The 18,940-nt window shown below is 37.6% G+C and overlaps 1 protein-coding gene across 1 annotated transcript in view; it reads left to right on the top strand.

Annotated features, from left to right (window-relative positions):
* LOC140246199 (SLIT-ROBO Rho GTPase-activating protein 3-like) overlaps nt 1-18,660 on the top strand; it is a 92,283-nt gene extending 73,623 nt beyond the window's left edge. The window contains exons 15-20 of the mRNA XM_072325646.1: nt 2,349-2,483; nt 3,070-3,175; nt 5,364-5,576; nt 6,267-6,331; nt 7,748-7,922; nt 16,652-18,660. Of these exons, the coding sequence (XP_072181747.1) occupies nt 2,349-2,483; nt 3,070-3,175; nt 5,364-5,576; nt 6,267-6,331; nt 7,748-7,922; nt 16,652-17,003 (1,046 nt within the window). The 3' untranslated portion in view covers nt 17,004-18,660. The remainder of the gene's footprint in view (nt 1-2,348; nt 2,484-3,069; nt 3,176-5,363; nt 5,577-6,266; nt 6,332-7,747; nt 7,923-16,651) is intronic.
* The last annotated feature ends 280 nt before the right edge of the window (nt 18,661-18,940 follow it).

Below are 18,940 nucleotides of genomic sequence, written 5' to 3'. Positions count from 1 at the left end.
CCATGTGGTGTATCAGTGTACAGTATTGGATTTGTATACAGTATAATTTACTCATCATCATGCTGCTATGTATGTGTCCATGCAAACATTTCGAATAACTTGAACACATTACACTTACGTTTACCCTTAGTTCCTGTCCAAGTGATTCATAGAATAGTCAACATTTCTCTTTGAAAGAATCTTGTGCTGTCTAAATTTCTTGGGGGTTTAAAAACAACAGAAGTTATGTAATGTGCCTTCCATCCCTTACATAGAACTTTCGTCCTGAATCATTATTTTGAACATTTTATTAGTAGTTTTTACACATGCACTCAGCAATTATTGATATGTTACATGTATGATCCTGGAGGTTAATGTTATTATACACTGTACCCTATTGAGAGAGAAAAACACATCATCTTTATTTATTTGGGGGGGGGGGGATTAAATAACAGCTACCATGTTTTAACCTTCCTTGAGCATATGTATTCAGCATCTGTCTCCGCCCCCCACCAAAAAAAAAAAAATACTATCAATATACTGCTCATATAAAGTCTCTTCAGAATATACCCATTGGCCTGAATTCACGAAGGTGGTACAAATGAAACCATGGTTTAAACCATGGGCAAAAACCATGGAGCGCCAAGTGTCGCACAGAATATTTCGTTACGAAATCAGTCATTTCGTCGACAAAATAACCGTTTCGTTAACGAAATGTTCATTTAGTTACAAAGTGTTGTCATTTCGTTACAAAATAATCATTTCATCGACGAAATGACTGATTTCTTAACGAAATATTCCATGCGACAATTGGCGCTCCATGGTTTTTGTCCATGGTTTAAACCATGGTTTCATTTGTACCACCTTTTAGTGTTAGCTCTCAGATTGTGCAGTTTCATGTCTTATTAAAAAAAAATAACAATGAACACTCATAGTTTGCAGAATACTCAAGGCATGATGCAACGTGTACATTTCATCTTATGCCTCCTATCAACTGCCAGAGTATGTAATGTGGATGATGCTATAGCCACACACAAATTGACGTGTGATTGATCATGAACCTGTTTTGTGTGCCACTTGATGGGACTAGTGAGTGGGAGAGTGAAACCAACGCCCATTCTGCGAAATCTTTTGGTTTCCTTTACGTAAGGCAGCAGACAATCCCGGACAATGCCAAAGTGTGTGTGTGTGTGTGTTGTTGTTGTTTTTTTTAAGTGTATTTTTTGTCACAGAAGTGTAGCGAACTTGCAACTGTAGGACACTAGAAAGTTGAACAGGAAATCTGATAAGTGGCCAGTAGTTATTGTAGATAGTGTTTCATGATGAAAAGGATTAGGATTGTTTTTATATCTCCTTCATGAAGTGGCGCTGGATGCATAATGTTGTGGATTGTCCATCCATGCATCCGTAATCAATTTGTGGACGACGTAACTTGAGAACCGTTTGAGGTAGTCAAACGAAACTTGGCGTATGTATGTAAGAATGAAAGAAGTTGTACCCATCAAAATGGGTGTATGTGCTTAAGGTCAAAGGTCAAGGTCAGATGCTAAAATTTCACTGTGTTCCTCATATCTCTGCAATGCTTGAATTCATTTTCATGAAACTTAATGTATACATGTACAGATGTGGATTCTTCATGAAAAGTTTTGGGCCATAAGGTCAAATGTCACATAAAAATGCTAAAGTTTCACTTCTTTCCTCCATATCTTGGCAAATGCAAGTATCTTCATGAAACATAGTACTTCTGTGTGTATTGCCTGACATTGATTATCTTTGGAAGTTTTTGGGTCAAAGGTCAAAGGTCAAGGGTCAGTGGTCAAGTTAAAATGGTTAAAATCTTATGCTGAAATTGCACTGTTTTCTCCATACCTTAGATATTGTTGAATGTACTTAATACACTTACATTTGTAGGAGGTATACAATTTGTAATTGCATTATCACACAGTGATTATGTAGGGAAAATTTTAGACCATGAGGTCAAAAGGGAAAATGCTAAAATTTCACTTGTTTTCCATATTGTAAAAGTGGCTCAAAGTATTGTCTTGAAAATTGGTGTATAATTAGTGGATAATGATTATCTGGCCACTTTTATCTGTGAAATTTTTGTCTGGCATTGGCAAATTGTACTGTAGACCTCTTGTGAAAATAATTTGATATGGCAGAGGCATACCGGTTGCCATAGTGACATTTCTATTTTATTTTTTTGTTCTTTCTTTGTAGAGGTGGTCTCGCTGACAACAGGGAAGTTGATATTTCACAAATGTGTCTGTACGTGAGGGTGTAATTAGTGCTGTGGGCTACATTTTGCTGGGAGTGAGATAATTTTCTTTGTTTGTTTTTCTCTCTCTCTTTGTGCATGTTATATCCAGGCAAGGACCCCATCTATGGCCTGGGTGAGGAAGGAGATGTAAATGTGGTGGCCAGTGTGCTCAAGGCCTACTTCAGAGAGCTTCCCGAACCACTCTTCCCTAAGGACAAGTTTGACAAGTTCATGGATTGCATCAGTAAGAATTACTGGTCTTGACACACATCAAAAGTTAACCCATGACACAAATGTGTGCCAACTTCTTTAGAATTCTGCAGAAAGAATGTTGTAATTATTAGACAGTTCTAAAGATATAATATCTTTGTGGTAGAATAGAGAATTTACACAGATTCACCACTATATCAACCATTAGTTTTAGAATAAATAGTGGTGTTGGGTGTTGAAACTTCACTTCTTTCCCTTTTCATGTACTTATTGATGAAGTTTGTGATTGTAAAAGCAGTGGCTCCATCCACAAGGTAAGCACCAGACATGTGGTGGAGGAAACAAACAAACACCTTTTTGTAACATTCTTCTTATATTCGAATTGGTTGTACCACTAATGTATATTCATTGGTGTTGAATATGAAGGAACACTCCTTTCTGCCCCAAGCAAGTTCTCTCTTCCGTGGTATTTTTAAAAGAATCACGCATGGCAGAGTGTCCCTACAGTTCACTGTAACAATAGTGTGTGTTCTAAGCATTTGGTGGCAGCCGACACAAATCATCACGAGTGTGTTGTTCCAGTGTGTCCATGGAGATTGTCTGTGCTTCCATTACGACAGATCTACCGCCAGGCAGGGAGAGGATAGACCAGCTGAGAGACATGGTGTCACAGCTACCAACATCTGTCATGATCCTCATGAGATATCTCTTTGCCTTCCTCAAGAAGTGAGTCTCTCCCAAGATATTCTCTTCGCTCCTTCTCTCTCTCTCTCTCTTTTGTCTCATAAATCTTTGTGTCAATTTCACCTTCTGTCTCTACTTCTCTGTCGCTTCCTAAATAACCCTAACTAGGCCGGGCTATTTAGGAAGATCATAGAGCCGGGGGGGGGGGGGGGGGGGGGGGGCCTCCCAGGACCCCCCCTCCAGATCTAGGCCGTCGACCGCGCGATCGCGATGAAGTTAAATTTAAAAAAAAAAAAAAAAAAAAAAAAATCATTTATGCTAAATTATGCTAAATTATGCTAATTTATGCGTGATGATGCATGAAATCAGACAATTTGGTATAAATCACTAAATAAAGCTCAAAATGGGCACATTTTTTGTGTAAATATTCTTTTTAGTGTCCTGAGCAAATATAAGAGAAAAAAATTGTGCCATCAGAAAAAATTTCTTAAGTATTTTATTGTTTTTTGAATTTCTTATGTATTTCCTTGTTTTTTCGACTTTATGTTTTTCATTGTTTTTTTGATGAAACTTGTTTGCGACATTGTTCCGAACAAGAAAATATATTAATAATTGATTTTAATCAATAAAACCCCCAAATAATCATGCTTTTGTGAAATTTGCCTGTAAGCACAGTTTGCATTGAAATTGTACACAAATTCACGTTTTTGAGCAATTTTTGGTCTGACATGCACATACATATTTATGCGCAGCTTCGAAACCGCGCGCCCGGGCATCGCAAATTTGGTGTCAAAAGATGCGGGAGAGTTGAAAGAAAAAAGTCATGAAACGTCGTGGCGATAGCTTTTCGCGTTAGCGATACATCGCGCGGAACGTCGAGGGGGGGGGGGGCCTCGGAGGCCCCCCCGGTCTAGTTAGGGTTAAAGGGATGGTATAGTTTTGGTTGAGATGGGGAATCAGGTTTCAACTCTTTACAAGATAATTAGGAAGCACTTATATGAAATATTAAAGAGCATACCATTCTAATAGGAATTAAAATTTTATATGATGAAAATCTATTTTGGAATGGCTGAGATGTCCAAAAACGAAGAGGTTCTCAATAAAAGGTGGCCCTTTAATTGTACAGTGCACTCCCATTAACTCTTTATGTGCCACGTTCGCACGTCCGGCTCAGTCGACGGCGTGCCAACTTCGCATATTCTGCTTAACAAACAAAGCCGCCAAAACCGATCGATATATCGCTAATCCCGCGGTACAATCAAAGCGTTTCTCGCGCTTTTGTTCCTCTCACATACAGCTTGCATTCTATGTGGTGATTGACTATCAAGCGGTGTTCCCAACTAGATTTGCGTGTACATTCTAAGTTTCTGTCACTATTTTCTGTGCAAAAGTCATGCCTTTACAGTAATGTAGCAACTGGTAATTCAAAAGAAAATTGAAAATAGAATTGTTATACATTGTATATAGAAGCAAAGTTTGGCATTCCTCTTTAACTGTGCTCACTATTATGTCCAGCTTAACAGAAAATTGTAGAAGCTATACAAATTGAAAAACAGAATTCTTTCTCAAAGCATGACTACCTTCGTGTCTCAGAATAACGTGGCACACAGGGGGTTTCCACCATGGCACATAAAGAGTTAATATTGAGCATGGTTAAAATGAAATTCTCGTTACAATGAAGTAAAAATTAAGTTTTTATATACCATACTGTTCTGCTGTAACAAAATTTCGATATAATGAAAGAAAACTGCTCATCCCAGGGACAAAGTTGTAATGGGAGTCACCTGTGCATGCAAGCCATATGACATCATCTGAACTCTGTGGCTGCAAGTGAGGGACATGTAATCATAACAAGCCTTGCTCCTTGGGATTTTGATTTATGTTGAATGAATTCTGTTGTACAAAGTAGAATAGACTATTCTTTCTGATATTAGAAATCTACATTTTCAGATCGTTATAAGGTATTCACCGAAGAGAGAAGCAATCTGGGAGATGATACCACAGCTCACATTGAGAGTATATTGAGCCTTTATTGTAAAATTGTGGTTTAATACATCGTTTACATGATCAGGTAGACAAGTATATCTGTAGGCAACTGGAAGAAAGGAAATACTACATTTAGTGCTGCTCACCAATAAAAGTAGCAGGGTAAGAGTTAGGGGTAGTGCTAGAGATATGTATTACTCATGCGAGAAGAGTCAGTGATTTTCCTGTTTGTTGTTTTTGCCAGACTGTCTCAGTACAGTGATGAACACATGATGGACACACACAACCTTGCCCTCTGCTTTGGGCCCACACTCATCAGACCACCAGATGGCTACGACGAGGTTGCCTACCAGGGCAACATCAATGACCTCGTGGAGACCATGATCCTCTTCCAGAATGAGATCTTCCCTTCAGAGCCGGGTCCACTCTTCCAGATGGAGAACAATGCTGACTTAAGGTATGTCTGCTGTAAAGCATTTCCAAGGCTTGCATACTGACTGCAGTCAAGGAATAATACTGATGATTGCCTAGTAGCCTCAATCAGATGAGTGTTTGGGATAGGGAACGATTCAGCTGTAAGAATTTATTGTTTGCTTATTAGGCTACTGAAGCTTTAAGTTTCTAGAATAAGAAGTTATTGCCAGTAAAAGTACATAGGAGTGCCTAAATGCATATTCAAATTTGGTTAGCCCATTGCATGTCCCAAAATCAAAGTCATGTATTGAAGTCATATTGTAGTAGTCAGCATTTTATTGCTGTGTGGAACAACTCAGTCGTGATAGTGATACATTTGGATGCTGTGATGTGACGATCTGAAGGCAGCCTTTATCTTTTTTTCATAATCTTTTTTTGACAGATTGAGGTTTTAAATTTCTAGTTTATGCATTTCTAGAGTACTTGTAAAAAGACTTTCAACAGTAGTGATCATGGTTTGTTGCTGATGTAAATACTTATGACTGTAGTGATCATAGTGACACTGCAGCATCTTCTGCTAATGTTTATTGTACAACTCCTGATATTGCTGCCGCTGGAGTAATAAAAACCCATGTTGTAATGTGTGAATAACAGTTTTCATTGATGTTCATCTCACAGTTGGTTACTTATTAGTCTTAATACCCATTCATTTTCTTCCCCATTTTGATGATAGTCCAACAGGCAGCCTGGAAACAATACCAGAATCAGTGCTTGATGAGACAGAAAGCACCAATGATAGTAAGTTCCATGCCATTCCAAAGTCTTTCATTGTCTTGTGAGTGGTCATGCAAATGGTTGCTTCAGTATGATTCAAATGTCGTGGAAAACTAAGGATGTAAGTTTCTCTATGCATAAATATCTATTACAGTCAACCTTGCTTATCCAAACCTCATTAGAAATGCTATTTTTAGACTGCAGCTTCTCACTATTCATATCTCAACTCAATATCATCTCAGGCAGAGGAGGGTCAGGAGAAAATGTTAGAAGGGTAGAGAAAATGCTGGAAGTGAATAGCACAAGCAGACAGGACTGTGCTGTCAAATGCTTAGCTTTAAAAAAGTACTTGGTGGTAAAAATATAATTAAGTGCGAATACAATAGAGTGGTAAACCTGTTTTTCTATTGTGGCACTTCACTTTTGTGAAAACAACGCAACTTGCAAAATATTAGTTTTATTTGTGGAAATTGAGAAGTTGCATTGCAAAATTTTCTATGAAGTGTTTGCTTGCCAATGGCGATTTATTTCATCAGTGTATGATTTGGATGTTGCAATTGCACGTAACTATCATGTTAATGTTACAAAGAAAATGAAAGCAAATTATAGATATATTCAATGGGATAGCAGTCAAGAGTGAAAGGCTATATCCTGTTGAGGGTTCATGTAGATGAGTAAATAATCAGTGTCCCTCCAGGATGTTTATAGAAATAATATTGATTGAAACAAAAAGCTGTAGGATTTTTGGCAACCTGACATCAGGTCAATTGAGTGTATGTGTGCAGGATTTTAACACATTCTGTCTGATTCTTGTAATCCTCACAAATTTTGAATACTTGTTTGTATCAGAATATTTGTTTAAAAATAATTCAGTGGCAAATGAAATGGTTTTAGTAATGTCTGGTTGTATAGAAGATGAGCTAATTCAAACTGATAATAACAGTAGCAAAGGAGGTTGTGTAATCAAATGAGTGAAATATGATCTGTGAAAAGGCAGATCTGTAACTAACTGTAGGGTGATGCCAAGAAATGTGGATACACTCTAAAGTTGTTCAGTACTTAGTATTAGGGAGCTTTAGAGTTTTGCGATGCGTACGTACAGAGGAAAAAAAAATGTTTTGGGCATGTGCAAATTTTCTAGTGAAAATCAACCTTGCATCATCTGAGTTTGAACGGTCGGTTATTTTTTGCGTCCACTCAAATATACACTGCAGAGAGCTACTTGACGCAATGATCCTATGGGGGGGGGGGAGCATTTTACTTTGTGTAGGCTGTGTCCTTGCGTAATCTAAAGCTACTTTGCAACATGACGCAGGGAGAGAGGAGAACGGTCAAGGCAATCGTCTCAAACATCTGCGTCACAAATCTAAAGCTCCCTAATGAGTTGTGTCTGTGAATAATGCTGCTCAGTCATTAACCTTTACTTCCATCGCTCCATAGATCCAATCATAGCTACAGCTAAGGAGGATTATCTTGGCAAGTCTCCAGATGAGCTCACCTTCTCCAAAGGTGACACCCTGAAGCTTTACCAGAGAGTGGATGAAACATGGTGGAAGGGTTCCCATGGAGACCAACAAGGCTTGGTCCAGCAGAACTACATCAGCTTACCAGATGTGTAAGTGCACTCCTTCTTTAGACCACATGATACTGTATGCATGGCAATGTATGCATAGGATGGAAGACTAGTTGCTATTAGTGAGTACAGGCAGTAGTTAATCTCCCCTTTCCAGGACACCGTTTCAAAAAGATTTTATAAAGATAGACATTCTCAGCCACTGCAACAATCATGACAAGAAACGAATGATTTCTAGGCGACTGGGAACATATTCTTTAATAGTGTGGTAAACACAATAACTATAGCTTTTAGTGGGTTCCACTTTACATGATAAACTAGACCCATTAGTGACTGATGATTATGTAAACTGTTTGAAGGAAGGACAATACCAACTTCACTACAGTTCTGATATTGTGGATATTATAGCTAAAGTTACACTCATGATTAAGTGGGGGCAGGGTGCTACATAAGCATTTGCCTGATTGCCCGTGGCAAGTGAAAATCAAATTCGAGCAAGTGTTTTTGAACAATAAGAACAAATGCTTGCCTTGCCCAAATTGGGCAAGCAAAAAGTTTTGAAGCCACCTGTTTTTCACTTAACCCTATTCTGACTGGGGGGGTCAAATTGATGCCCCCCCCTCGACAATTCGCGCTACGATTCCTACGATTTCATGACTTTTTTCATTGAAGTCTCTTGCATATTTTTAGACCAAATTTGCGACATCCAGGTAAACCGTTCTGAAGTTATGTAATGTTTTGCATATGCATGTCAACCCCGAAAACAGCTCAAATTTATGATATTGTGTGCAAATCCAATGCAAATCATGTTTTTTTGTTAAATTGATATGAATTCGATTATTTCAACTTTTAACCATTGAAATTAATCAATTCTAATGAAGATAAGCTTGAAAAAGTGCCTGCAATAAATTTTGGCAAAAAAACAATAGAAAACAAAAGGTCGAAAAAACAATGAAATACATGAATTAACAAAACAAAAAACAAAAGAAACTAATTTTGATTGTGCTATTTTTTTGCATGAAAATTGTTGGATGTGTCGTGAGGAACTCTGACACAAAAATTTAGCAATCCTTCAGTCTTTTTAATGGAGTTATAGGTGAAAATATGATTTCATGCGTAAATTTGCATAATTAATTAAATAAAAATAGAAAGCCAATATTTTTATATCGTATGACCATGTAATCTTATGATTGACATCCAGCTCTTCAGGCAAAATTTTGCGGCGATTGCGCGATCGGCGGGTGAGATCTGAAGGGGATCAAATTGCCCCCCCCCCCCCCCCCCTGTAAAAACTTGGTCTCAAATAGCCCAGTTAAAATAGGGTTAATGCCCCCTCCCAGCAAGCCCACAAAGTTAACCATACAAAGCCCAAAGATAATGGCTGTGTAGTGATGCAATGCACTTAACATTTTATTTCAGCAGCTTTCTAACACTTACATGCAGAAGCTCCAATGCAATGCAATGGCAACACTTGATCGGACAGAGTTTGTTACTACAATTGTGTTTAAGCATGCGATACAATGTGTGCTGTTTATTCCAATGAGTGTGTTTTATTACGCCCTTGACTATATCATTTTCTTATATTTCAGACTTTCTTTTCGGGCAAGTAAAATTAATATTCAGGCAAGTGTTTTGTAGCAAATTTGAAAATCTGCTTGCCCGATCGGGCAAGTGGTAAAATAAAGTTATGTAGCACCCTGGTGGGGGATGGGTTATATGTTCCTGCAGGGATCTTAGGATGACTTTAGTGTGTCTAGGATACAATGGACACAGCTTCACCAGGTATCACTGGTTTTCTCCTGAAGGCTTTTGAAAGGAAGTCCCTTGATCCAAGTTTCTATAGCTTTTGCTTTATATGGAGTCACAGCTACTGTAGTGACAAAGGTGATTTACTTTGGGAGCTTAATAGAATGTAGCTTAATACATACTGCTGAAGAGTGGCAATTTCATGTGATATATTTCCTCTGTTTTTCAAGGCTATTGATAAGGAGTAGTGTGATTTCATGGAGTACTCGTAATTGGGAAAGTAAAAGCCATCTGAATGGAGACTGACAGAATTTGGAGAGTATCCAAATGTCTCTACAAAGACTAGATCAAGAAGGAATATTTAGCACACATAGACTTGATAGCAGGAAATTATCAGTTCAGGACATACAGTCGTATGACAAAATGTGGAGAGACATAAATCAGTCCACCAATATAAAACATTTCAGAATGAAAGAACGAATAAAAGATCAGAGAATAAACATTTACCACAATGTGGCTGGAAATATCAGATTAACTGGTAATGCAAAATTTCCCTTAAGCATCGTTGTTTTAAATGCTCATCATGCTTAGTTACTGGTGCATATGTAGGAAATTTATATTTGTGTGTTTGGGGTCAAGATACTTCTAACCTCCAGTTAATATCAAGACATTATGTTCAAGTGTCAAGACGCAAAAAGCGAGCTCTCCAAAAATTCTATCCATATTCGTAATGAAACATAGACTTCAAAAATGCTAAATTGGCTTGTGCCGGCATCTGTGAGATCCTTTCAGCAGTTAGATGTATGTGCCATACTCGCACTCTGCTTTCTGAAGACGTCACTGATTTGAGCTGGTATTTCACTGGGAAATACCCAAATACCGAAAGCTGTCCTGAGACAAATTAAGTGTGATTATGAATGGTCGTGAAGACTGAGACTTGGTGTCACAAAGTACATGTGTATGTCACTAGCAGTGAATAAAATATGCCAAAATTGAACAAGGGACAACTGTGAACATCATCCATATTCCAAAACTCAGATTGATTGGATAAATGCCCCTTGTAGTCCTGTTAGTAGATCAGTTGAGGGGAGTGGGGGGGGGGGGGGGGGGGGGGGGTCTTTACTTTCATGCACCCTTGTGTGGAATTCACTTTCATTTCCTCATATTTTCATAATCTTGATTGAAGTAGCAGAGTTTTTATCATGTGCTGTACACACCAACATGGAGGAAATGATGTCAGTAGTTTGCACACTCTTAGCTGAAGCACCTTTCAAAAACACAGGGCATCAAAAGCATCAGCTGTCATTCATTGTAATTGCAAACGTTGTGTAAGGGCAGTCATCTTTCATGTCAAATCTGTTCTGTACTTGGAATGTTACCGTCATCATTTCATGTGATCAGCTGAAAAGATGCATGATGCATATTTATTGTACATGCATTGTATACGTGACATTTATGAATGCATGGATGTTACATTAACTTAGCCTAACCAACCATCCTTGTCCTTCTCCCAAAGTTATATGTATGAACCCACACCCAACCAAAAAATCAGATCATAGCGAAGGGCTGGGAGAAAGACTGTATCATTTCATTTTGGTCACATGGTATTCAAAAGACTCTGTTATGTAAATGGTTAAATAACACTTGAGGTTGATATGTATTGTGTCGTACATCATGGATGCAACAAACTTGGATGTGCCAGCGAGGTTATATCACAAAATTCTTGTCAACTGAATTGCACAGAATGTTTAATGTTTATATAAAAAAAAAAAAATACAGAAGTTGGAGAAAAAGGTTTACCAGCATGTTTAAATGTGAGTAAAAGAACATTATGAATATTTTTCATGGGGAGCATATACATGTAGTCATACACATAATGATTTCCAATAATCTTTGTTAGGTAATGTTAGCAAGTGAAATCTTGCTATCATCAAATTCTACATGCTGTTCACATTGCCCATTCAGTGCTGGTAAGCAGGACATTATCCATTTTCTTTTGTTTAGCCATTTAATCAAAGTGCCAAAATATTGAAGACCGCAAGCATCTGTTCACACACCAGATACAAGTGCAGTGTGACATAGAGTTTCTTGCACATTATACTGGTAGTCCAGAAAGTTGGCTGCCTATCTAGGTCCAGATCATTATTAATGCTGGTTGATTGCTTTTGGCCAATCTTCTCCCGACAGAGTCCAAATATGAAAACATTTTGTAAAGGTGACAGGTGAGGTAGAAAAAAAGAACATTTGCTTGTTAACACTTCTCATTCTACTCATTCATTTTGGATCACTACAAACTAATAGTGAAAAATGCATGCCTGTAATCACTGCAAGACCATGGTTGATTCACCATTATCACTAAGCAATGTTTAAGAAGTGGAGTGTGTGTATGTTTGCGCATTGGTCTGTGAGTTTACATGTGTGAGTGGCATTGCTGGGAATGGCACATACGCTTCGTAGTCTGTACAGCTTTTGGTGATGTGTGGGTTGGGGTTAATAGCTCATTTGTAATACATATATTATGCAGGGCTCTACACTAACGGTGGCCCGGTGGCCCAGGGCCACCAAAAACGCATGTCGGGCCACCAAAGTTTCAGAAATGAAAAATTTGGTGGCCTGATCGGGTCACCGAAAAAAGTCGGATGTATGCCTTTGGGCCACCAAAAATAAAAGTTAGTGTGGAGCCCTGTATTATGAGTAGACTTACCTGTGCATAGTGATGTATTGATTGCAAAAGGAAAAACTTTCCCCCCACTCAGTTACAAATGATGCAAGAGAATTGTGATGGTTGCAGAAATAATTGAGTTTAAAGGTGCCTATTAAAATATCTTGTCTAGAACCACAGGAGTAGAAGATGGCATTATGTTTACACCAGTCAAGTGATGGACATGAACAATGATCACACCCATGGTGGTATACCAAAGAAATATACTCAAATTTAAAAATTTGTTTCATTTAAGGGCGATATCTTTTTTTTTTCATTCTAAAGAGAGATTTTGTGAAATGTAGCCAGTATGTAAATGTAACTGATACCAGTGCAAGTACTGATCTTTTTCTGTTTTTTCCTTCTTTTAAAATTAGTGATGCTAGAGAAGTTTCTCCTGCATTTTCTATTTCTGTTGTTAAAAAATCTGTCATTTCAGGAAGTCATTTTTGCATATCAATTGCACTTTAAACGTAACGTAATGTTGGATATCCCTTTGTTATACTTGTTACCCAATTGGGTTTTGTTGGAAAAATTAATCATCTAAATTTTATCATCCAGATGAGAAACTACCATTCCATATCCTTTAAGCTGTCATTGGCACAATTTTCAGTTCAATAAAGTATAAGTTGGCAGATATAGTAACATTAGGGAAGAATTATGCCATTATAGGCTATTCATGAGATTAGCTGTTGGATCAGCCCCTTTCAGTTTTGTAGTTTTTGGTAGCTGTTGCTAGGTTGGTAGCTTCCATGGCTGTCCATTGTGAAGGAAGTGTCCATAAAGTTGATACTGTGTCCACCGTTGTAATTGTTACAGATAAATGGAAAAAAAAAGAATCAAAATAAAAACAAATTAATGAGAATTGAATTGTACCTGAAATGAATGTTTTGCAGCACTATCATTTTTTATCATGAAATCACTGGCAAAACATTGTTTGTTTGTTTTTTAGTTTTACATTTGAATTTTTTGTATTAATTTCAGCTTCTCGGATCTCATCAGCACAAATGAATGTGTTAAAAGCACCAGTTATATTTAGATACATGTGATGATTATCTACGACTGTACTGCACATGATTATAGCAAAGAAATAAGAGATATATTGAATCTTTCTGAAAAAAAAAATGCACAGACCTTTTAGGTATCCCTTCAAATTATGACATTAGTATTGTAGGACACCTATGAAGAATGGAACTTTGTATGTGGTGGGACGTGGAAGCTTCTAATTATAGTGAGCCCTGAAGGCATACCAGTCATATGAAGTAACCGTTTTTGTAAAGTAATTGTCCCAATTTTTACCAATTACAGGAAGGGTCTCGAACAAATATGTAAACTCACTATAATATAAAATATTGAATATGAAATCAGATGAGAAGGATGACAGCATAAAGGGCATTGATTGAAATCTCCCTGCAAAACTTGGGGACAGTTGAAAGGAAATTTGGCATGATTGCACAGTAGGCATTGCAACCATATTGTTATCTTTGAGTATTAGAGTCAAGACACACTAACATCTTTAACCATACATTCACAAGAGATAACTCATCAGTGCTTGTCTGCTTTAGATCAGGTCTCATGCATGTACTAGCCACTTAACAGTGGTCCAACCATGGTACTGTACACATTTATTCACCCAATACCACTGTTAGTCAAATTCATATAACCTTTACTCTTAAATGTATGACTCCTTTGTAGGTGGATGAAAAAAATTTGATGTGAATGCCTGTTAGAAGGGATAGTATGCAAAATACATTTATTGTTTTCTTTGGTTGTTGAATTGGTGCATCGTAAGATCTCCCCATTGAAGTGATTCACAAGATTAATGACTGTATGATATGCGCACACATTTATCTCAGTAGATCAATTTTTCTTCTTCCGTCAATTGCAGCTGCAAGTTTAGTTTTTTTCACTCTATGGTTACATAGTCTAGTGTTAGTCATTTCAGTGTTACAGCATAATTTGAGTTACTTGTAACTTCTTTAGACCATAGAGTCTATGCTTGTAAACTGGAGAAGAAGGGGGCAATGTGACGACCTCAGAAAGAGGAACTAAAGTGTCTAATAATCACACAAGCAGTTAATCAGTATTAGCTTCCTCAAAGTTCTTATTGTGTTTTATTTATCTTTTATGAACCGGGGCCATGTGACACACGGTAGATCAATATGTCAGTTGTAAAATCAGGTTTACTTACAGAGTTGATTTTGCCACATAGTGCACCACATGGCCTTGCCCCTCTCTTTTGCTAGCCTTGAGCTGAAGGGGTGAATCCACTATTAAGTTGTGGGGGTGCCAGCATTTGTAGTCCAAAAAGCCCAGTAGGATTTATTCCCTGCACTCTCTGTTGAATATGTTACATTGAGAGAATATCCCCTCTTCAAAAGTGTAGCTCTCTGTGTGGGAACGCATCACACTTTTGCAGTTAAGATCTTTTGGTAATGATATTTTACAAACTTTAAAGCAGAGTTGGGTAACACTCTATTTTCATTCAAACTCTACCAGATACAAAGTTTAACAAATAGATAAATGGCAGGCAGACTTTGCTACCAACTTATTTTGCATACACAATATAGATGACGCACATCCGTGCATTATCTGGAAATATTCCTATTTTAGTGCATCAGGTGATATGTATTATTAAACTGAATGAATAAAACTTATTTTAGTAGGTTTGTAGTGTCAAATATGTCAATGTACTTTTACACAAACACACACACACCCACATATCATTGACACTCGAAATGAAATTGAAAGCAGTGAAACTGGTTGGTTAACTAATACGATGGAGTGTGTATGCCTGGGACAAACTCTGCAGTGATAGTTTCGCTGCTTAACGTTTCATTATCAGTGAATTATACAGCACAGTATAACAACCTGCAAGTAGTCTTTTTTTTTCCCTCTCTTTCTTTTTGCTGCTATCCCAACATGTGTTGAATGTAAGAGGTTCAGCACATGAGAGATTCTCTCTTCAACTCACAAAAAGAGATGCAGTGGTGTTAACAAGAATATTAAGATTGATCGACAGGTCCATTCTGAGAATCAATTCTAGTCACTGCAAGTAGGCATTTTCTTAGCAATAATTCATTCACATTGACTTTGCAGAAAGCTGGGATTTATCGCTAAAAGATAAGCCCATCATCAATTCATTATTTTTAGGCATTCTGATCAATAGAACTAATGAGGACTTACAAGAATTGGAATACATGTTAACACTTACCTTCCTGCACTACAACAAAGTGTGTACTGTGTAGTTCAGTATTGTTGTGTTACAATGTGATTATCATGCTATCGATCTCTTTTCATTGCATTATATCTTAAAATCAACATTTATCAAATATCAGAGAGTGTAAGAGATACACTTTGCTCTTTCACATGTTGTATACTCTCCAGTAGAACCAGTGTAGGAGCATTGCAGTAATAGTTATGATAGAGTTTTGGGGGTTTTTTTAAAACACATTCATCAGTTCTTTGACTCTTTTGATGGAGAAATATCAGTTACAAGCAGAAAGTTATGATTTGTTGGCAAGAATACAGCATATAAATCTATTACTGAACTTTGGAGCTGTATTGACCCAACAGTATCCTTTATGTCATACATGGAATGTGCACTGATTGTCTTGAAGAGAATGTAACACAAAGTCCTCGAATACAGTGACTAGAAAAAAATAAAAATAAAATAAAGGAAACACTCATCCTTCACAAATATATCCACACACCAAGCAGATGACATACATGTCTCTATGTCCTGTGGTTGGTTAGTCAGTGGATGCCACATACCGATTGTATACTATCACCACCCTGTCTTCCCTGGACTGTTGTACAGAAGAATTGGATTACTCAATAGTTCATGAAAATCACTATTTTTTAAAAGCAAAGCTGTGATTTGAATATGTGTCAGTCTGAAAAGGGCTATCAGAATATAATGGCTGTATGAATTCAGCTAGCACAGAGAAATTCATTACGTGCTCAAGTAACTATTACTTTCAGGTGTACATGTAACATACCCACTGGTGTTTGCTTACATGTATTATGTTTATGAATGGAGTTTTGATGTATGTACCCATACTTCAAATTTGTAAAGATTATTTTTTCACATTTTTCTTATCACAAATTATAAAATACCATGCCTTATAACTTTTGTATGCATTGCAACAATGCACAGACACAAACATATATCTACACTTGAATTGATGTACAAAGATGCACAATGTATATGCACATTATTGCATATGATTCATGTACCCTATGATGTGGATAACTAAATCACTCCTAACCATCTAAGCATCGAGGGGTTTAAGTCTCTCCTATAATCTGTTTCCATTCACAGAGAATCATTCAAGTCCCTCCCAGGCAGTCTGGCTACTAGCACTTCATCCTCCACGACTGCCAGCCCAGACCACGTAAGACACCACAGCGACGAGGCCAGGCTAACCACGGCTTCCGTCGATGCCGCCCTCACCCCCGACATCGTCCGAGATGTTGTCCGTCCCTACTCGCCAGCCACCACCCCTTTGGGGGTTGGCATAGGAGTTGGAGTGTTTCCCATGACTTCTTCCTCCCCATCCACACCCACGGGGGGATCAGGGCGGAAACCGCCCCCCGTCAAGCCCAGGCCTCACCGCCCCAAGACGTCATTCAACACTCGCAATGCATCACCGTCTAAGTCACAAACACTGTAGAGTTATTTTACCCATTTTGATGGTAGATCTTGTTTGAGATGGACTGTATATGATCACTTCTTTGCCTTTCATCAACCAATATCCTTCCTACCATATGTCCTTAACTGCACCAGATGCTTAATGTCCTTATCAGCTTAGTACTCTTAGAAGTGATCAACCTTCCAGGGAGGTGTACAAACACATTTCTCAGTTGTATCTTACGGAGGTCTTGGATTCTTTTCTGTCCCTTCAACAGAATCTTGAAAATTTACTGATGGTACTTCATTTCAACACAGTTCTATCCATTGCAGAGGCACTGCTAAGTGACTCGGTCATATGCTTTAAACATGGGTTCAAAAATTTTTTGTTTAAATATCTCTATTTGATTTTGTATGTTTGTTCTTACATCGTACTTCAGTCATATCGTTATACATACCTGTTCAAGCCCAGCAGTTAGAAGGTCACAGATAACTGCTTATTGAGAAATGCACATAGTGACAAATGCGAAGCAGATATTTGCTAATGTTTTAAAAATACATGTAGAGTATTCAAATACATTTGTTACCCGAGTTTCTTGGGAATTTTCTGTCTGAAGGCTAAAAAACAGACTTGTGAGAACTTGACATGCACAATGTACATCCATTAAGATATGGAATTGCTAATTGGAAGAAGTGTGGAAAGGCTGATAATGAAAAGCCTTTTCTTTACTTTTCTTTGTTCTATCAAAACACCTTTGGCCATAGATATGATGAAGGGTGCTTAGCCTGTTCTTCCAATGTCTCCTTTCTGTAGGCGGCAATAACCTGAAACTTTCAATGTTTGCCTGCTTTGTGTGCATAAGCTGTGAAAAGGTTCATGTGAATGAAAGAACATTCAATATTTTTGTATCAGAACTGTTTTATTGCTAGCGGCCGAAAGAGGAGGAGAGTAAATAACTGAATCGTTTACTTTGCAAGAGATTATCTTCGATGATAGATAGCAGTTCATTACACAGAGCAGAGGCATAAAGTATCAGATATTTATGAGCGATTGGTGTATGGTCACCTGGTAGTTATGTCACTGGCTTTTCTACAGCCAAATCTTGTAGAATGAACAAAGAAAAGATACTAGAACTGCATAGAAAAACATAGTGTACTCTAACATTTTTCTGTGCACAGCGACTTTTTATGTGCCAAATTGTTACATGTCATATTATTCCCCATTTTAAACTTTGGAGTTATATCCTAATATTCATAGGTGTTGTGACATTGTTACTTTTTCTGCAATGATCACAGTTTGTTAAAATTTATTGTAAAGGATACCTCACTCTTGTACTGACTACGATATATTTAAACCGGTGACAACTTACTCCAGATGATGCACACTTTACTTAGAACAGCATGCAGTAGTAGGAGTGGAACTACTATGGTAGTTATTAAGAAAATGCATCAGGGTATTGTTAGGATGTTCATTCACCAGATAAAATTATTCCTTGTTGTATGAAAAGAATGTGTCTCTACAAAGCCCATTGGTAGTCTTATCTATCAAGAAGTGTTTTGATGAAAATTATTGCACTCATTGGTTTTTCTGCAGTAAGTGAACTCAGTATGGAAATTTTATTTTTATTGGTTGAGGCAAATTCCATTATTTAATGGCTGGCAATATTACTGTTTTAAGTGTACTTGTCACAATGAAATCACCCGAGAACCTTATCTTAAACTTTTTTTTTCTTCTTTCTTTTTCCTAAATCTTTCTGTATGTCACTGAACCTTTATGTACAGAATAGACCAGAGTTTGCACAATGTTGGTAACCTCATTCTGGCTATTTGCATTCCAATGGCCTCACGATGTTGGCACTGAGGTACACCAAACAAATGCTCATTGTACGTATTTATGATACTCTCAAAGGAAGTGAGGTGTATGATACAAAACAGTATTGTGCAGTTATTTTAATTCTATGCATACCGACATGCAGTGAG

The sequence above is a fragment of the Diadema setosum genome, chromosome 2, assembly GCF_964275005.1.
Source record: "Diadema setosum chromosome 2, eeDiaSeto1, whole genome shotgun sequence".
Lineage (NCBI taxonomy): Eukaryota > Metazoa > Echinodermata > Echinoidea > Diadematoida > Diadematidae > Diadema > Diadema setosum.
The sequence above is the reverse complement of the archived record's forward strand: the minus strand, read 5'-3'. Positions and strand labels throughout refer to the sequence as shown.